At 45.9% G+C, this 19,206-nt stretch overlaps 1 protein-coding gene across 1 annotated transcript; it reads left to right on the top strand.

Moving 5' to 3' along the window:
- Positions 1–3,193: 3,193 nt before the first annotated feature.
- On the top strand, positions 3,194–17,414 carry ZNF514 (zinc finger protein 514). Its single transcript, XM_046661688.1, has 6 exons — positions 3,194–3,240; positions 4,601–4,834; positions 7,290–7,364; positions 11,632–11,758; positions 12,112–12,207; positions 13,564–17,414. Exons 1-6 carry the CDS (start codon positions 3,223–3,225, stop codon positions 14,544–14,546), a joined length of 1,533 nt encoding a protein of 510 aa, XP_046517644.1. The 5' UTR covers positions 3,194–3,222; the 3' UTR covers positions 14,547–17,414.
- Positions 17,415–19,206: the final 1,792 nt, after the last annotated feature.

Genomic DNA, 19,206 nt, shown 5'->3' on the forward strand with positions numbered 1-19,206 from the left:
GGAAAGAAATGCGCCTGCGCAGAGGGTTCTCACGTCCGCGCCCCCAATCAATGCTCGGCCTTCGCACGGACTCCATTTCCCAGAAGTCTTAGCGGTCGGCGCGCTTTAATATGACGTCTGACAATCTGCGCAAGCGTACGCTTCTGAGACAGGGTTAGGCAACGCCGAATCGCGTCAAACGCTGCAGTTCGGAAAGAGGGAGCTGTTGTGGATCCTTGGGAGGCTTGTGGTCACCCTAGAAGTACTGCCTACGTGTGGTGTCACGTCCCTCCAGTCCTTCGATGAGAAGGCCGTCCGAAGGAAATGTGTCTCTCTGATCCGTGGGGCCCGTCCCTACCCCTGGTTCTTACCGCCCGAGAAGACTGCCAACGACATTGTTTTCTGGCGCTCGGAAGGGGCTTGTTTTTGCTTCAGTTTGTCAACGTTAAGGAATTTGGTTCTAAAATTTGGGCCGGAGAGACCCAGAGTTTTCTGAGGACGGGGCTGGGCCTGAAGCAGGGAACGTGCACATTTGTGCGTTGGAAGAAGAGAAGAGTCCACGATATACGTATAGTTAACTGGGCAGCCGGCCCGACTTCCGACACTTTGAGCACACACCGGCCTGCCCGTGTTGGTACGTCTGGAAGGGCCCTTGTTGGACATATCGCAGGGATTTTCAGCCTTGGCCGCAGGCCGGAATCACCTGAAGAGCTTTCAACATACTGATGCCGGGGGCCCAGTCTGAAAAGCGAGGGTTTGAAAAGATCTGCAGGTGATTCTAATGTGCAGCTAAAGCTAAGAACCCCTGAGCTAGAGGTTCAGGGAAGACTGGAGATTACACAAAGAATATGATAAAATCCTACTTCAGGAAGAAGTCTACACTTTCACTAAAAAAATCTAAACTGCAAGGCATTGTTACAAATATAAATGGCACAGTTACTGCCCCCAGGGAACTCAAGGTCCAATGGAAAAATGAGAATGTGAAATTATTATAATACAGTGCACTATGTTCTACAATTACGTCACCTCCAAGATACTATAGGAGTCCAACGGAGGAAGCAATTAACTGTGGCTGGGAAAGTTGGCAAAGGCTTCCTCTAACTGGTACACTGGAAGAAGAGTAATTAGTTTCTTAAGAAGAAAGAAAAGTGCAACCTAAGCAGAGAGAATAGCACCTGCAAAGATAGAGACTAGAGGATCAAAGTGCAAAGAATTAGTAGCAAGATGAGTGGCTGGCAGATAAGGTTTAGGGGCTGATAAACCGTAACTTGGGGCCAGGTTGAGGACGATTTTGTGCTGTAGTAAGGGGTTTGGACCTTCCAAGAAGATTAGGACTTGATTAAAGTCATGATGTCCAAGACAGACATATTTTCCTGCTGTTGCCTTCTGCATAGTGGCTTTTATTATTCGTTTAGCCTTATGCTGACAGCAGAAATCTTGCGGTCCTAGATGAGTTTCCTTCTAGAATTTCCCACCCCTGGGCATGCCCTAGTCTTCATCTCTCTCTTTACGGCCCCGGGTAGCTGTCAGAGTGGAAACTGAAGTTCTCCAGGGTTTAGCAGTGTAAAAGTTGGGTTTGCTGCTAGCTTACCTCTCAGAGTTCTAGCTTTCACTTCATTTTTAAAAAATCTTTGAAAATTTCTCATTTTCATGCCTGATGACCAGTGTGTTTCTAAAGATGTAACTTTTCAGCATTGTTAGATTTTTCATTTAGGAGGGTTGTTCAGGGTATCCAATTGGCCATATTGCTGGAAAGATTAAGAGAATTTTAGCTGATTTCCTCAAAAGAGTTAGGAAGGGCATATGGATGCCAAGAAACAACAGATATTCATCTTGTTTAGAATAAAACAGATGTCTCCTAGCTCCGCCAGCTGTGGGCTCTGCCAAATTGCAGGATGTTGTGGCTGTCTGCTGCTGTGTAACAAACCACTCCAAATTTAGTGGCTTATAACAACAAGATTATTATACTAACAGGTTCTGTGGGTAAGGAATTTGGACAGGGCACAGCAAGGATGGCTTGTCTTTGCTTTGGTGCTTCACGATTTCTGGACCCTCGGTTGAGAGGACTCAAATGGCTTCTTCATCCATGGGTCTGGTACCTGGACTGGCTCCAGTGGCTGGACTCAGCTGGGACTGAGTCCCTACATATTGCCTCTCTTTGTGCTTGGACTTTCTCACAGCCTGGCAGTCTCTCAGGGGAATCAGGCTTCTTACATGGCAGCTCAGGGCTCCAAGAGGGAGTGTCCCAGTGAACAAGACAGAAGCTGCATGGCCTTTTATGACCTAGCCTCAAAAATCAATAGTGTCACATGTGCTGTACGCTATTGGTTGAAACAGCCACAAACATGCCCGGATTCAAGGGCAAGGAACAGACAGCCCAGCTCTGAAAGGGAGACATGCCAAAGAATCTGTAGCCATTAAAATAAAAAACCTGCCACGTGGATTTTAACCTTCATCTTGGATGGGTGTTTTTCTGTGAGAGAGGTGGAGGCCGGGGTGGAGTGTAGAAAGAAGAGAAGGGTCACTTGTAATCAGAGACCCTGGTGGTACCTTTGCAGTGTCCATGTTTCAACGAACATTTTTGCTGTGCCTCACTGTTGTTCTGCTTGCCTGGGTGGTTGTCTCCTAAGCTGTTGCAAGTTGCTTCTACCAGCCATTTCTGTTCCTCCCAGGCCACCTCTTGCAGTTCTAAGATCCCTCTTCTTGGACACCCTTTGACCTTCTCTCTCTGAGCATTTCTCCTCTTTGCTGCTGCTACCTAATACCCTGTATCCATATCTACATCTCTCCAATCTCTCTCTCTCGGAAGAAAGTGTCATTCCTTTATATTGTGTGGCCTTTATAGAGGTATTACCTTAGCAGAATGTATGGGACCTTAGTGATAAGTGTTTTGTTTTACCACTCAGTCTATTGGGTTGGGAATGGTTGGTCCCTGAGCAAAGAGATTTGGCTACTTAGTAATCTTTATTTTCTACAACCAGCTCTCTCTTCCCTGGGGTGCATGTGTCTCATCAGAAGCTAGGTGGATGGGATAAAAAAAGAGATGCAGGCACAGTTTTACACTCTACCTGAAAAATGTTGCTTCTTCTGATACCTAGGTCTGATTCTAGTCAGATTGGCTCTTTACTTCTGTGTTTTTGTTTAATATCTTTTTTTTAATGGCTACCATTGGGTCATCTTTAGTCCACCCTAACTGACCGTGTATGCCTGGGCCCCACTTGTGAACAGGTTCCTGTTTTGACCATGGGGTTTCTTACCCAGGTAAGTTGGAGGGTGTGGATGGTGGTACTCTAACATTGCATGTTAGTTAAGGAGGCTCTGTCTGCCAGAGCACAGAGAACCTGTAGAAATCTCTGTGCTTCAGTTCTGCCTTACAAAAGAACCAGCCAATCATTCACATTTTTGTTTCTTATAATTAGTTCTTAAAACTCCTTTAGCTCTTTAGAGTAAGCCATCTCCTTCAAGCTAATTTGAGTTAGAGAGATGCTCTTGCTATCTGTTCTTCCTCTGGATAAACTACAGTTTATCAATATCGTTCTTAAAATCTGACATCCCCCGTTATCCTTTCTCTCCGTTTTCTGTGGCAATAGAATTTTAGCTGGGCACAAGAATAAAGACTACATTTCCTTGCAGCTAGGTGTGGTCATGTGTTCTGGTAAATAGGATGTAAGTGGATGTGTTGTATGGCAGCTTCCGACAACTTACCTTAAAGGACAGCTGGAATCAGAATAAAAAGGAATGAACTATTGATACACATGCCAACATGGATGGATCTCAAGGGCTTTATGCTGAGTGAAAGAAGCCACTCTCAAAAGGTTACATACTGTATAATCCTGTTGATGTGACATTCTGGAAAAGGGAAACTATAGGGACAGAACAGAGTAGTGGACACAGGGGTTGGGATGGGAGAAGGGTTTGACTACAAAGGAGGGGCAAAAGGGAATGCTGGAGGTGATGGGGAAACCTAGCAGGCTGGGACCGGAGCTCCCCTAACAGTACTTGACATCAGATGGCACACTGAGTTAGGGAGGGGACATACCTGTTAAGCTACCGATGAACTCTCCTGGGTAATGAATGTGTAAAAAGGGCCTCTGGACCAAGGTCTCTCCCAAAGGACTGCATTTAAGAGGGGGAAATTTTCAGACACTGTAGCAGGCCAGTGCCAAAAGAAAAGGTATCAGGGACAGGCAGTGACCCTCAAGTTCATCTGAAGCAGTTCCATTTCTGTCTGGTTACGTCAGCACCAATGAGATGACAGTCTTTTTTCATTTGTTCATCTCCTCACCTTTTTGGTTCCAGAGCACTCAAGAGAACAGAAACTCCATGGTTCCCGGGGGGCAGCACTCCCTGCTTGGGAGGCAGAGGGCTTGCTTGGTGGGCACTTGCTGTACCATCCTGGCTGTCTGTGCCACCGTAAGTGCTAGCAGAAAAGTGAAAGAGACTGAAAAAGCAAGAAAGGAGAATGGTCTTGTTGCCCTGACTTAATAGGTTATTTGTCCTTGAACTCCTAAATAGGGTCTATAAACCAATCTGTCAGTCTTCATAAGTCCCCTCTCTGGCTGAGGACTGCCTCCTGAGAACCGTCGCTTTAATATTCAGAGCATTTCTCCATTTCTTTTAGGTCCTCAAAGATACTCGTGTCTGGAGCAGGAGGGAGTCCAAAGAGCCCCCTTCTTTGAGCTCACCCTCTGCTGAACTCCAAACTCGGGGCATGGGAGAAAAGCGGAGAGGCACGGGACAGCCTGTGGAACAGAAGTCAGTAGCCAGCAATGAGCCATCAGTATCTCCTGGGCACTTTGCAAGAAATAAACACGCCCGGAGAGCCTCCTGGAAATTCTTATTTGAAACATTCACGGTACGCTTCTCATTTTAACACATTTCCAGTGGCTTCTGTTGAACAGCTCTAAACCGGGCTGTGGGGCCCAGCCACAAAGGGCACTCCCAACACGAGAGCTACTTCCAGTTCCCAGCGGGTGGCGGGGAGCAGGGTTAAAGCTCCAGCCAGGGCACTGACGCACGCGGACCGTCCCAGCAGAAGCGAGAGCGCAGCGGCAGAACTCGCCCGGCCGCCAGCGCGCAGGCGCCGCTCGTCCCGCCCCCGTGGGCCCGCCCCCGACGCTCGCTCGTGGGACCCCGCGCGGTGGTCCGTCTGCGCAGGCGCAGGACGGGGCTCGGGAGACGGCTCGGGAGGTGGGGCTGGGGCGGGGGTGTCGCCGTGCTTTTTGTGGGTTTGCCACTGCGGGTGCGCGGACCTGCCTTGGGACCGCGCCCAGAGCTGGTGGCGGAGTTGGGGGTGTCTCTCCGGCTGCCCGCCTGCAGTGGCTGTGGGCGCCTGGAGCTGGGGCAGAGTCGCAGGGCTGGCCGTGTTCCTGTTAGGCCCTCCCCGGAACCCCCGCTGTCTCGGGGCAGCCGAGGGGGTCGCAGTGTGGCTGCGGCCGTGCCTTCTGGTTGGCTGCGTGGGGACTGGCCTCCAGAGCCTGGTCCCGAGGAGCAGGGCGGCGGAGCGCAGCCAGGGGGCTGCGGCCGGAGGGTGAGGGTCTGAGCGCGCCTGGGAGCGGGGCAGAGCGCCGCCCGGAGCAGCAGCGCCGCGCGCCCCGGCGGGGCCCGGCTTTGACAGCCCTGCGGGTCGCCGGGGCGTCGCCGCGCGGAGTGGGGATGCCCCGTGTCACCCAGCCTGCTTCCCGCTCCCGGAACCCTCAGGAGGACCGCAGGGCCGCGGCGGAAGGGCAGAGATTTGGACCTAGTGAAAGGGACATCGCCCTTTAGCCCCAGCTATGGACTCCACAGCATCAGGTTTGGCTCTCGAGGGTGCAGAGGGCCGGAAGCCCTCCTGGGGAGTTAGTGCCGGGCATAGGTAAAGGACCGTAGGACGAGGCCAGGGAATCCCACTGGAGGGACAGAGCCTGCAACTCCTTCCCTGTGGCGGTTTCTACCCTTCCAGGTTCAGGAGAATGAAGTGCTAGCTGCCAGAGACCACAGCGGCGGTGGAGGGGATGGCCACGGGAGACTTGTCCCAAAGGCCAGAGGAGAGAGGGGAAGGCAGGAGAGGCTGCCCTCCTGCTGTGTCAGGGAGAGGGCAAACAAACCTGTGAGGGAGTGGCCCTTGGCCAGGGATCAGAGGACAGCAGGGCCATTTGGAGCCTTGCCATCCACTTCTTTTATCACTTCATTAAGTAGGAAGAGTCTTCCAGCTCTTCTAGCTCAGCAGTGTACAAAGTCAGCAGTGTACGCGGTGGGTATCTCCTGTGACCACCTCCCCACTAGTGTTGGGGACAGGGCAATCCAGGTGACCCAGGAGGTTTTAAGCCCTTGCTTTCTAGGTTTAGAATCTCTCGTCTTTCACCAACTGGGCATTTGAATTTGACTTTTCATTCTTCAGTGCACATGCTTAAGGTCACAAAACTAGCCAGTGGCAGAGCTGGGCCACATCTCTGGGACTCCCACCCCCTCTTTTTTCCCTTATGCCTGTGGTCTGTAGACCAGCAGCACAGGCATCGCCTGGAAGCTCTTTAGAAGTGCAGACTCTTAGGCCCTACGCCCCATCCCCTGAGCAAGAGTCTGTTTAACGAGAGCCTCAAGAATCCATGTGCACACTGAAGTCTGAGAAGTGCTCTAGAGCTCACCTCAACCATATAATCTGCCTGCCTGTCTCTGTGCTGCTGCTGTTGAAGCCATAACCACTTCTCTGGCATGGTTGGGGTTAGTGCTTTTGTTTTAAGGCTTTAAAAACAGTATGATACAAAGCCCTATAATAGAGGGACTTTCTGAATATGCTCAGAGACCTAAGAAGCACCGAGGGCAGCTTCTCAGGAAGAGCTGGCTTCCGAGCTGCATTCCTGAGGATTAGGGGAGAGTGTAACTTCTTCCCCTTCAAGTTGTATATCCCTCCGTGGCCTTGCCCTGGGCCTTGTTTTGTATTGCTAACCTGCCTTTTACTCACACGCTACATTTAAAGTTCCTTGAAGTTCTTCTCCCTGTTTATATTTTCAAAAGGCCTCCGTAGAGGACCTGCATGTTGGAGGCCCAGTAAATAACTCTCCAATGGAGTCACACTTCACCTACCTACGTCCTGCTGTGGCCTATGGACAGGTGGGGGCCTCACACAGCTGAGTACAAGGGCATTTCTCTCTGATGTGGGCAGGCTAGAGGCTGCCCCTCAGCTCCCTTTGGCCCAGCTCAGTCCCCAGAACCGTGGAGGTGACATGCTGCCTGTGTAGGGGTCTCCAGCTTGGGGAGCCTGGGAGCTGTAAATCCCATGAGGGTGAGCCTTCCTCATGGCTCCTTTTACCTTCCTAGTTCTCCCTTCTCAGGACCCTACTCTTCCTCCAGAGAGATACCAGGGAGAAAAGGGAACCGCCAGTTTATTCCTGAAAGCCAGGCCCCAGGTGAGTTGGAGTTCTCTTAATTTTTCCTCAAATGCCTGAACTATAGATATCTTTGCCTCCTTTTCTCTGCAGCCTCTTTGTTTGCCAAAGGGAACTGATCCCATTTCCTGCTTTGCAGGAGGCTGAGCCCATCAAGGTGGATGCTGGCCTCCCTGCCCCTTGCCCAGGGCCCTTTCCTCTCTGTTCAGTATGCACTCACTCAGCTCCTTTGGTTTATTTCTGTAATGGGCACTGCGGTGAGTACCAAGTAATGTGAGAGCACCCTGGCCCTGAAGGAGTGTCACAAGCAGAGAGGGGAGAGGACTCTGGCACCTAGGATGCAGCCCCAATCACAGTAAGGATGTGCATGGTTTGATGGCAGGTGGAGTGGCACAGATAGGCCTTTCCATCAGGATTTGGGAAAAGGACATTCAGGCTGTGCTGGAGAGGGTGGGGAGGCTCGTGGAGAAGAGGGAACAAGAGGTTCTGAGGGTATGGACAGGTGAGGAGGCTGTTTGAGGCTGGGTCCCCGTTCAAATGTTATCTTCCTGGATTAGTGAGGAGACAGATGTAACTTCACTTCTTCCTGGCTGTGTGAGCTTGGACAGGTCACCTAAACTCTGTGCTTTGGTTTTGCCAACTGTAAAATGAGGATGATAATCATGTTAATGAAAATGATGAAAGTAATAATAACTATTATTATTTACTGAGAACCAAACATATATCAAGAACTATTCTACGCAATTTATACTAACTCATTTCATCTTTAAAACTTTCCTATTATGAAGAATGGCATCTGAGGCACAGAGGGGTAAACTGAGGAAACCAAGGCACAGAGAGATAAAATAACTTGTTCGTGGTTATCTAGCTAGTAAGGAAGAGAGCCCAGTTTCAAATCCAAGTTGTCTGGCTCCAAAATCTTAACCACTCAATAATACAACTACCTCATGTGGTTGTTGGACTCTTCCGGCAATTGGACTTGCTTAGTCCATCAGCTTCAGTTGTGTTGGGGATGATGGGGATAATGGTGACTGACTCGAGAGGTGGACTCAAGTTTGGCTGTAGTAGGCTGGATGTGGAGGGAGAACCACATGGAGGGCCATGAATGCCAGCCTGCATCATTTCCTCGATCCAAGATAGTAGTTTAGTGCGTTCTGGCTTAATGATAGACATTTATATTTAATCTTCTAGCCAATGGGGGAAACCCCTACCAATGAGGAATTCTCTCAAGTAATTAGTAGAGTAATAAGTAGAGCTTAGTCTAGTTATGCTGTGGTAACAACAGCCACCAGATCTCAATGGCTCACAGTAACAAAGGTGTCTTTCCCCTTTATGTTACTTATCAGTAGTGGGCTGGCTGTGATTCTGCTCCACATCCTCTTCGCTCTGGGATTCAGGCTGAAGGATCACCCCTGCTCTGGGATATGCTGTCCTTGAGGCAGGGGGAAAGCACAGTATTAGAACTAGGAGATTGCTCTTCAAGCTTCTGCTCAGAAGTGGCATGTGTTGCTTCTGCTCACAACCCGTTGGCCAAAGCAGATCATGTGGCCAAGCTGATGTCAAATGAGGTGGGGAGTGTAAGCCTCCCATAGTGAGAGGCCCAAAGGGAAGGGCATTGAATATTTTGAACAGATAATTAGTCTACCACTGTCTTGTTTTCTTACTCACAGATGTTCACTTCCCTTCTTCCCACACACAAAATCTCTCCCCAACAGAGAGAACCCAAAAGCCCCATCCCATCAGAGCCATCAGGATCAAAGTCCTGGATGGTATGATAGTCTGGACATGAGGTCTGGCTGTTTCTCCTCTGGATCTGGAGACCTATGAACTAAAAGGACAAATTGCCTAAATCCATATATCCAACATACAGTGGAGGAATGGTGACAGGATAACCACAATAAACACCCCTATTCAGAAAGGGGAAGCATGGGAGGAGCCCAGCAGTCCCAGGTCCACGACAGTTATGGATTTCTGCTGGGCAGACTCAGTGAGGACCACTGACCTTGGGAGTGGGCAAGTCTTTTGGTTATGCCGTGGTTCTGCTCCCTGGGTGGAGCTCCCCAGTCCTGTGTTCTCCTTGGCTCTTGGCTCTGCCCTCCAGAAGTTCCTTCTTTTTATAGTATCCTCCTTGATCACATATGAAGATAATATGGATAATAAACTCTTTTGAGGGCTAAACAGCTTTTTCATCCTGCCTGAGAAAGTTGTTAGCCCGAGGATTGTTTCAAGTTATGAACGTTCAGTGTAATTCTCAAAAACTTAGCCAGCTTTTTGTGTATTTGCTTCCATCAGCTCCATGTGTCGATAGTTTTATTTTATGCACAGTTCTTTTTGGCTATGCCCTTCTCTTTAGATTTCATTGTAGAGCTTTTGGGGTTTCCTTGGGAAAGCCATCCTTTTAGTCACCCTGAGCAATTTGGTCCCACTGAAAGGATTTACTAAGAACCATCTGAAATTATTCAGAGGTTTAAACAAAAGGTTTGGCAACCACACCTGTGACTTGGTGCTTGCCAGTAGGCTGGCTTTTAATCATCCTTTGTCATGCAAAATAATCATGTCTATTGTGTTTGACCAGTTGGAAATGAGAATTGGTTAAATCTCCAACCCTGCAAGTCCTGGAATTTCTGGATACTTTCTTTTGCCTTCCATTTTTACTTGGCAAACCAGCAAACTCTTGAGCTCATTTTTTTTTCATAATATTTTGTCAACAACCAACTCATGCTACCGATGTTATGTTTCCAGCCTCTTGTCTTAACATCACAAGCTCGTGCTTACATTGTTCATCTTTCAAATTATTGCAGGCAACAGTTTTACCAAACAGTTCACCACCAAATTACAGGGGTTGCCATCTTGCCAATAAATTTCCTCACTGCCTGGCCCTGAAGCCAATGCCACATATTTTAGGCTTTTTGTTATGGCAGAACCTCACTTGGAGTTCCAGTTTTTTAATGAGTCAGTTTAGGCTAGTTATGCTGTGATAATGACAGCAAACCCTCAGAGACTTAGACTAACAAAGGTTTATTTCTTGCCCCACTACATGCAAGCTGTCGCTTTACCCCACGTCTTCTTTACTCTGGGATCACTTGTCATTCTCAAAGCAGAGGGAAAAGAAGCAATTGCAGAACCCCCACTGGCTCTGAAAGCTTTTGCTTATATGTAGCTCCTGTCACTTCCTTCACATTCCTTTTGTGAAAGCAGATTATTTGGCCATGCCTGGGTCAGTGGGGCAGGCAGATCAATTCTGTAGGGAGGGGCCACTGAATATTTTGAACACATAATCTATCACAAGAGATAACTATAGTAGTGAGTTTTCCAAATTTGATTATTTTGGACTGACTTTTATGCTAATGTAAAATCGTTACTTTGACTTATTCTTTGGAATCATTAGTGCCTAATGGGATTTGATATTTTAAAAATTTTGGGGGAAGAGTAACAGGAGTTTATACTACCTTCACGTATCTGCTTTTTTAGTTGATAGTATATGGATATATGGATTATTGTACAATACAAGTCAAATAGGAGGCGTTCTAATTGCTGTTATAGAGGGTGACACGATAGTTCTGGGTGGGACCCAAAGAATAGTTGTGCCATGTGGGGACCTGGGATCCAGGGTCTCACTCTCAATGTGCACATTCAGTAATTGAAAAATGATTAGGCTTTGGGGGAGAGGTGCTAATTAAACTCACAAAAGACTTATTGATTCACTATTAAAAGGCTACGTGATATACTTTCACTGAACTGTGTGCTGGCAGGCAAGTAAAGGGATAAATTATTATAAACCCTAAATTATTTGATTCAGTCTTAGTAAAAATTGTCATTGAAATCATAGGTCACAAGTTTCAAAAATACTTAATTAGGAGACATGTGATACTAGTGCATTTGAGAATATAAAGCATATTAGTCTGTTCTAATTGATTCTAATTAAATGCAACTAAATTGAGAGTACAACCTCTTGAAAACTGAGGAAATGATTGCATTTCTCTCCCCCACCTGAGCAGAATGTCTCTGTAGGCCTGATTTCTCCTGAGACCCTGATTCTGTTTCTAAGCAGCTTGATGTTGACATAGTGGGCCCTGGGTGGGATACCAAGTAGTAAGGATGATATAATCTGTGGAACAGCTTAAAATATTTTTGAGATGATAAAACCCAGAACTGGGCATTGAGATAGCTAGAACTCTTGGAATCCCTTCTTGCATGTCCTGAAGTTCTAGTCAGACACCCGTCCACTCTTCTCCCCAGGGCTGTGAGTGTGCTCCCTGAGGGTGCAAGAGTGTCTTCTGTATTTCAGGACCTGATGACATTTGAGGATGTGGCTGTGGAATTCACCCAGTGGGAGTGGGGGCAGCTGGACCCTGCTCAGAAGGACCTGTACCGAGAGGTGATGCTGGAGAACTTCAAGAACCTGGCCTCTGTGGGTGAGCTCATCTCCTCCAAAGCCCAAAGCCTGCCTATCAGGCCTATCTCCTTGGTGTTTAAAAGTTAGGGGTGTCAGGGCCTGTTGCCTGAGTTTTGCCCTGGGCTTCTGGAATCAGACATTTACATTCTCTTTGGGGACTACGGATGCAGTCTTTCTGCTCCTGATAGCTAGGAAAGGTCCCGCTCCAAATGAAATTGGAGTAAGAAGTCTCATGACTGTGCTCCTGCTGTTTCACAATGCCTATTCTTTGGAGGCTGTCCACACCTATAGAATTTCTCCACCCTGAAGACCAAGGGCCAAAGCGTTGGCCTCTGACGTACAGTCATGATCCTTTTCTTTCTCTACCATCAGGGTTTCCAGTGTCCAAACCGTATATGATCTGCCAGTTGGAGGAAGGGGAAGAGCCATGCATATCAGAGAGAGAGATCTCAACAGGTGACCACTCAGGTGAGTGAATGAGACCAAAGCAGTATCCACATCATAAGGCCCAGCCTTGGGCCAGAGCTAAAGCTCAGGAAAGCAGTACTCAAGTCCTGGAGCACAGGCTGTGCCTCCATATAGGAACCTAGAAGAGAGGACAGAGGGAAGATGCTGATCTCCTCTGTATTAGTACTTTCTTGATCTTTTTTCCTTCCAGAATGAGAGCAAGGGTCTGACATCTGGATCTAGTCTCATGATTAATATCTGTCTGTTTACAGTGGCCTGTAAACATGGCTGTGTTTCAGAATCTCTCAGGGAGCTTGTTAACTATTTAGATCCCCAGGAGCCACACAAGACCTTTTGACTCGGAATCTGGCTTCTGGGAACACTGGTTAGGCATTGCCAGTCATGTCCCTCTTCAGAAGGGTCATTATTATTGTATTAGCTTTCTATTGTTACTGAAACAAATTGTCACAAACTAAGTGGCTTTAAGCAACAGAATGTTATTATCTCACAGTTTATAGGTCAGAAGTCTGGCATGGGTCTTACACGGTTACAGCCAAGGTGTCAGCAGGGCTGCTTTCCTTTCTGGAGCTTCTAGGGGAGAATCTGTTTCATTTGAGTTGTTGGCAGGTCCAGTTCCTTGCAGCTGCAGAACTGAGGGCCTTGTTTTCTTGCTGGCTGTAAGCTGAGGGGTGTTACCAGCTTCTAGAGACTGCTAGATTCCTTGGCTCATGGTGCTCCTCCTCCACCGTCAAAGCCAGAAATGGTGGATTGAGTCCTTCTTACACTTCATCTCCATGACTCAGCCAGGAAATGTTCTCTGATTGTAAACCTCATGTGATTAGATTGGGCCCACCTGAATAATCCAAGATAAACTCCCCATCTCAAGGTCTGTGCCCTTAATCACATCTGCAAAGTTCCTTTTGCCAGGTAAGGTAGCATATTTATAGCTTCTTGAGATTAGGGCAGGAACATGTTTGGGAGAGAACTATTCTGCCTGCCAGAATTATATACAGTAATATAATACTTGTTCTATGTATATGTACATAATAATAATGTAAGGTGTCGACTGAGGTGCTGAGGGAAGACTTTGTGGAGGGCATCTCCCTACCCTCCTTTCATCTTTACAGTCTTTGAACTTACCTTGTATACTGTAATCCAAACACTGTTTTTTCAGGTTTTCTCAGTCTCCAATTACCTGCTTGTCTCTTACTTTTGATACCTCCAAAATCTTCTTCAGATATACACCATTCTTAAACTGGACATCTCTTTTAGATATTATTTTAAGGGTTAATTATCTTACATCCATTGTAAGACTTTACTTCCTCTTGGCACATAGAACAGGTAATACTAGAATGTCTTTTTTTTTTTTTCCCCCAGACTGGGAGAGAAGGCCTAAAGCCAAGGAATCAATACTACGTCAGGGAATTTCCAAAGAAGAATTATTCCAGGTACCACCAGTGGAAAAACACATTAGAGATGAACTCTGGTCCTCCAAACTGAAAGCAGCCTGTGGTTGTGATGAGCAGTTAGAGATGCATCCAAAAAAACAGGAACAGCATCTGAAAGAAACGTCACTCATTCACAAATCTACCACCCTTAGGAGAGATCATGAATGGAGTGAATTTGGGAGAAGTTTAGGCTTAAGATCAGTCTTTGTTAACCAACAAGGTGTTCCCACAGGAGAAGGATCCTATAAATGTGATACAGAATTCAGACAGACTTCAGGGAGAAATAACTCTCAGAGAACCCATCCAGGGAAGAAATCTTGTAAATGTAACGAATGTGGGAAGTCCTTCCACTTCCAGTCAGAACTTAGGCGCCATCAGAGATGTCACACTGGAGAAAAGCCCTATGAATGCAGTGAATGTGGGAGAGCCTTTGGCCATATTTCATCCCTTATTAAACATCAGAGGACTCACACTGGAGAAAAGCCCTATGAATGCAGTGAATGTGGGAGAGCCTTCAGCCAGAGTTCATCTCTTGTTCTACATTATAGATTTCATACTGGGGAGAAACCTTACAAATGTAACGAATGTGGAAGAGCCTTTGGTCATACTTCATCCCTTATTAAACATCAGAGAACTCATACTGGAGAAAAGCCCTATGAATGCAGGGAATGTGGGAGAACCTTCAGCCAGAGTTCATCTCTCATCGTACATTATAGATTTCATACTGGAGAGAAACCCTACAAATGTAATAAATGTGGGAGGGCCTTCAGCCAGAGTTCATCTCTCACTCAACATTATAGATTTCATACTGGAGAGAAACCCTACAAATGTAACGAATGTGGAAGAGCTTTTGCTCATACTGCATCCCTTATTAAACATCAGAAAAGTCATGCTGGGAAAAAACCCCTATGAATTCAGCAACTGTAGGAAGGCTAGAGTACATACCCCACAAAACCTGAGAGAATATATGTTAGAGAGAAATCCTCTAAGTGTCATGTGTGTGGGAAGACACATCTTGTGTGTTGGAGGACACATCTTGTTTGACATCAGACAGGACACACTAAAGAGAAGCTCTATTGGTATCAAGAGAAGGTGGGCTTTTGGTCTCTCCTCCTCCCTATCAAACACCAGAGAATGCATACTAGTGAGAAACCATGTGAATGTAATGAATTTGGAAAGGTTTGGTCAGAGGACACACATTTTTCAACATCAGACAGTTTACACTGGGGAGGAGCCTTATCAGTGTAATGAGTATGGTACAGCCTTCAGTCACATGTTGTTCCTAAAAAAAAAATCAGATAACTCATACTGGAGAGAAACTCTGCAAGTGTGGTAAAAGCCGTCAGTAATACTTCCTTTTCTAAGCCTCAAGAACACACACAAGAGAAGCCCTATGAAAGCAGTAAATGAAGGCCTTCAGTCAGAGCTCATCCTTATTAAGCAACAGAGAATTCATTCTTGAGAAAAACCCTATGGATATGGTGAATGTGGGAGAGCCTTCAGCCAAACCTCTTCCCTTTATAAGTATCAGCGAACTTGCCCTACTAATTAGAATCCCAGGGAATGTAATGCACGTGGGAAAGCCTTTGGTGGATGTCTGCCCTTTTTGCACATCAGAGAATTTATACTAGGCTGACTCTTTGAATTTAGTGAAACTTAGAAAACCCACTGGTATGATAGTTCAGGCCTCAGCATACATTAAGGCTTCACTCATAAGAGAACCCCTGGGAGCTTAATGAACATGAGGAAAGTTCCTTCAGACTGGCCGTTCATGAAACTAGAGCTGAAAGGAAGCTCAGGAGTTGCCCAGTCTGGTGATTTTCTACCTGTTGGGGACTGTTTTTCTTACCGTGCTGTGCTCTGCCTCCCCATCCTGTTACTGATGGGAGCAGGGGTGTTATTGTGTGGGTGAGGACAATGGAGGCTGAGGAAGAAAGAGAGCCACCAGTGATCTGGCCTAACCATATTTTAGAGCTAAGGAAACTGATCTTCAGAAAGTGCTGTGCCCTGGCCTACACACCCACCTGGGCTGGGCCTCTTCCTCCTGTTCACAGCTGTAGTTGGGGGATTGAGAGACTGCAGGCCTTCCCTGTACAAAAGTTCCGGGCACTTGTTCCCTGTAACACATGTTACCTTTCTTTAAGAGGCAACGGAGTGGGATTTCAAAGTTTGAGCAAGAAGCAGTTTTTATTAGATCTTTATGCTACTGGATTTGGAGTTTTTGAAATAAAATGACAACTTTTTTAAACATCAAAGTAACTAAAATATGGGTATTATTAAAAAAAAAATCAAAACCTCAAAAACATTATTCTAAGTGAGGGTAGCCAGATGCCAGGGACCACATATTATAGAGTTCCATTTATATGAAATGTCCAGAAAAGGCAAATCTTCAGAGACAGTACATTAGTGGTTCCTGAGACTGCGAGTGACTGCACGTGTTCAAAGGAATCTTATTGGGGTGGTGGAAATGTCCTAAAATAGGATTATGGTGATGGTTGAACAATTTGGTAAATATGCTAAAAATCATTGAATTGTGCATATAAAATGGGATGATTTTTATGGTATGTAAATATACCTCAATAAAATTGTTTTTTAAAAAGTCAAATATGCAGATAGGCCAACGATTGCTAAATTAATTTTCCTATCTCATCTATAACTTCAAGCCATCTCGTGTCTTTGGTATCACTTTTTATTTTCTGTAATAGTTACTCCTAAGCTTACTGAGTCTCAAGTTCATATGTTGCCTCTGCAACTTACCTAGAGAAGTTAAGACCAGGAGCTAGTATAGACCAGAGGAGTCTTGACTAAAAAGAATTAACTTGTACTTGGCCAAGGCAGAGGGGGGAAGGCAGGTAGGATGCACAGGAAGCATCTGGACAGCTGAGATCAGGATGCTAGTCTAGAAGCCTAAAAATCCTATAGGAGTTTCTTCCCAGAGAGCTGAGGTTCACAGGAGCAGAAATAGCAAATATTTTACATTAGTAATAGTTTGCTCTCTCTCACCTTCTTTTTTCCCAGTGCTCTTCTCTAACCCCCATCCAAGTCATGTTACATACCTGGATGCCTGCAACAACTTGTAGCTAGTCTTTGCCTAAAATCTGTCCCATGTGTGTCTCTGCTGTGTTAACCATTCTCATCAGTGCGCACCCATTGCCCTGCTCTGAAAACCTTTCTACTGCCTACAGGATAAATCCTCACTCCTCGGTTTGGCATTTAATGCCCCCTGCAGTCTGCCCTAACCTCCTGCTGCTCCTGACAAGAACCTCTATTTCAGTCAGACTAGCTCACCTTCCCTGCCTCAGCCGTGCCTCCACACTTGCTGGCCTGTAAACACTTGCCTAAGCTCTTCCACGAGTCTAGAGTGCCCTCTCCCCTTATCTAAAGCCTAATAATCAGTCAGAACCCTGTTCACAGTACCCTTCCTCAGGGAAGAGTTGTCTTGAACACTGAGGTGAAGTCATATCTTACTTGTTTGCAATTGTAAAAGCATTTGTTGTTTGCATAAGTTTTTAAAAATGAAAGATATCTGCACTTGGGATAGTTCTTATCACCGTCTTGCTCCATTTAAATCATGGGTGGTTTATCATCTTGCCACTTTCTTGTCTCCTGAATCAGATTAGCTGCTTCAAGTCATTTCTCACACTTCCTCTCAGAAATGAGCACACAGTAAGTGCTTACTAAATGTGTTAATTTGAAAAACAACTTGTATTGCTCAGGTTTTCTGAGTGCTTCCAGTTGGCTTCACACTTTCATAGTAGATTAAAAGCTTTCCTTCTAGAAAACTACCAATTAAATATTTTCTTAGAAAAATATGTTTCCTGTAATTATTTTTCAAATTCAAATATAGATTAGTGATGTGCCATCTTTTGGGGGTGGCCTGGTGTGTGTGTATATAAAAATTCATTGCTATTTTATTTTGTAGCACTACAATGACTTCTCAAACCAATTAACTACCCAGCATTAGGCCAAACTTCGAAGGTTAAGGATACAATACCCCCACAAGACTGCTCTCACTTCAGACACCAGCCACAAATTTGGGGGTCCCTAGCCACCTTTCTAACCAGCTGGCTACAAATTTAGGAGTTGGCACTACTCACTCAATTTTGATAATTCTCTAGAACAACTCGCAGAACTCAGGAAAGTGCTGTATTTATTATGATGTTTTTATTATAGCCAAAGGATACAAATTGAAACCAGCCTAAGGAAGAGACACATAGGATGAAGTGTGGGAGCATCCCAAATGTGAGGCTTCCATCTTCCCCAGGAACACATTACCCTGCTGGCATATTGATGTGTAACAATATGCAGAGAACTGCCAACCAGGGCAGCTCACCTGAGCTTCACTGTCCAGAGTTTTTATTGGGTTTTCATTATGTTGGCATGACCGATTGACCACATAGTTGAACTGAATCTCCAGTGCCCCTATCGTCCCTGGAGGTTGGGTTGATATCACACAACTCCAACCCCCAACCCTCTAATCACTTGGCCTTTCTGTTATGGCCAGCCCCCATCCTGAGTCACCTCATTAGCATAAACCGTCAGGTGTGGTCACAGGCCCACTGTGAATAACAAAGACATTTCCTATCAGGAAATTCCCAGGTTTTAGAGGTTACCCCCTAGGAACTGGGGAGGGAGACCAGCCAAGTACTTTACTACACAAGCACACACACTCAAATCAATGTAAAAATACCTCTTCGACTATTATTCAAATAAGTCATAAACATTAAGATTGTCCTTTAGACATTCCTCAACAAATAACTGCAATATACCACTTCTGTTTACAGACACCTGGCAAGAACTTAAACATAGAACCTTGGCTGATGGCAAGGGATGCTGGAAATTGAAATCTTTGTCCTGGGCAGCAAGAGGCTCAGCTAAAATTTGGGGATTCTATTACTAAGGAGGAAGAGGTGGATGGATATTGACAGACAACCAGGAGTCTGTGCCTCGAGACCCATATATGCCAAAGCCATTTTGGAGCGAGTTCACATCCATGATACTTTCTGAGTCTCAGTCTTCTCCTCTGTAAGATGAAGGGCTTTGCACTTGTGTAAATGAAGACCACTCAAATGAGAACAAACAGAGGCTATTTATTCAGAGCCTCCTATAGCAAAGGATCAGCCACTATCACCTGTATTTGACAGAGACCCAAAGGCATGCAGTGAGTAAGAAAGCCTTATAATGAGAAGAAAACAAAAAGGAAGCTTCAGGCATACCCTGATTGGAGGTTGTTGGTATGGGAACCCTGGAGATAGGCTAACAGGAACAGGATATCTTACATGATTAGTTTGAGGAGCATATTTAGCTTTCTATGGTTGGTCCTAAGTTGGAAGTGGGGGCCAAAAATAGGGGAACTAGCAGTCATTGACCAAGTTCTGTCTGTTCTGAGCTGATTGCCATAGATGCTGTGGTTTGGCTTCCACGCTGGTTGCTGCAAAGGTGTGGATCAAAGTTCTATTGTCATATATGGTGTATCCATTGTCCATTGATATATTTAGTTCCTCAGCTCCCCCTTTTGGTCATTCTCTTTCTTGAGAGAGGTTAACCAATTTAGAGACACTAGAGATCCAGA

Source organism: Equus quagga, chromosome 5 (assembly GCF_021613505.1).
Source record: "Equus quagga isolate Etosha38 chromosome 5, UCLA_HA_Equagga_1.0, whole genome shotgun sequence".
NCBI lineage: Eukaryota > Metazoa > Chordata > Mammalia > Perissodactyla > Equidae > Equus > Equus quagga.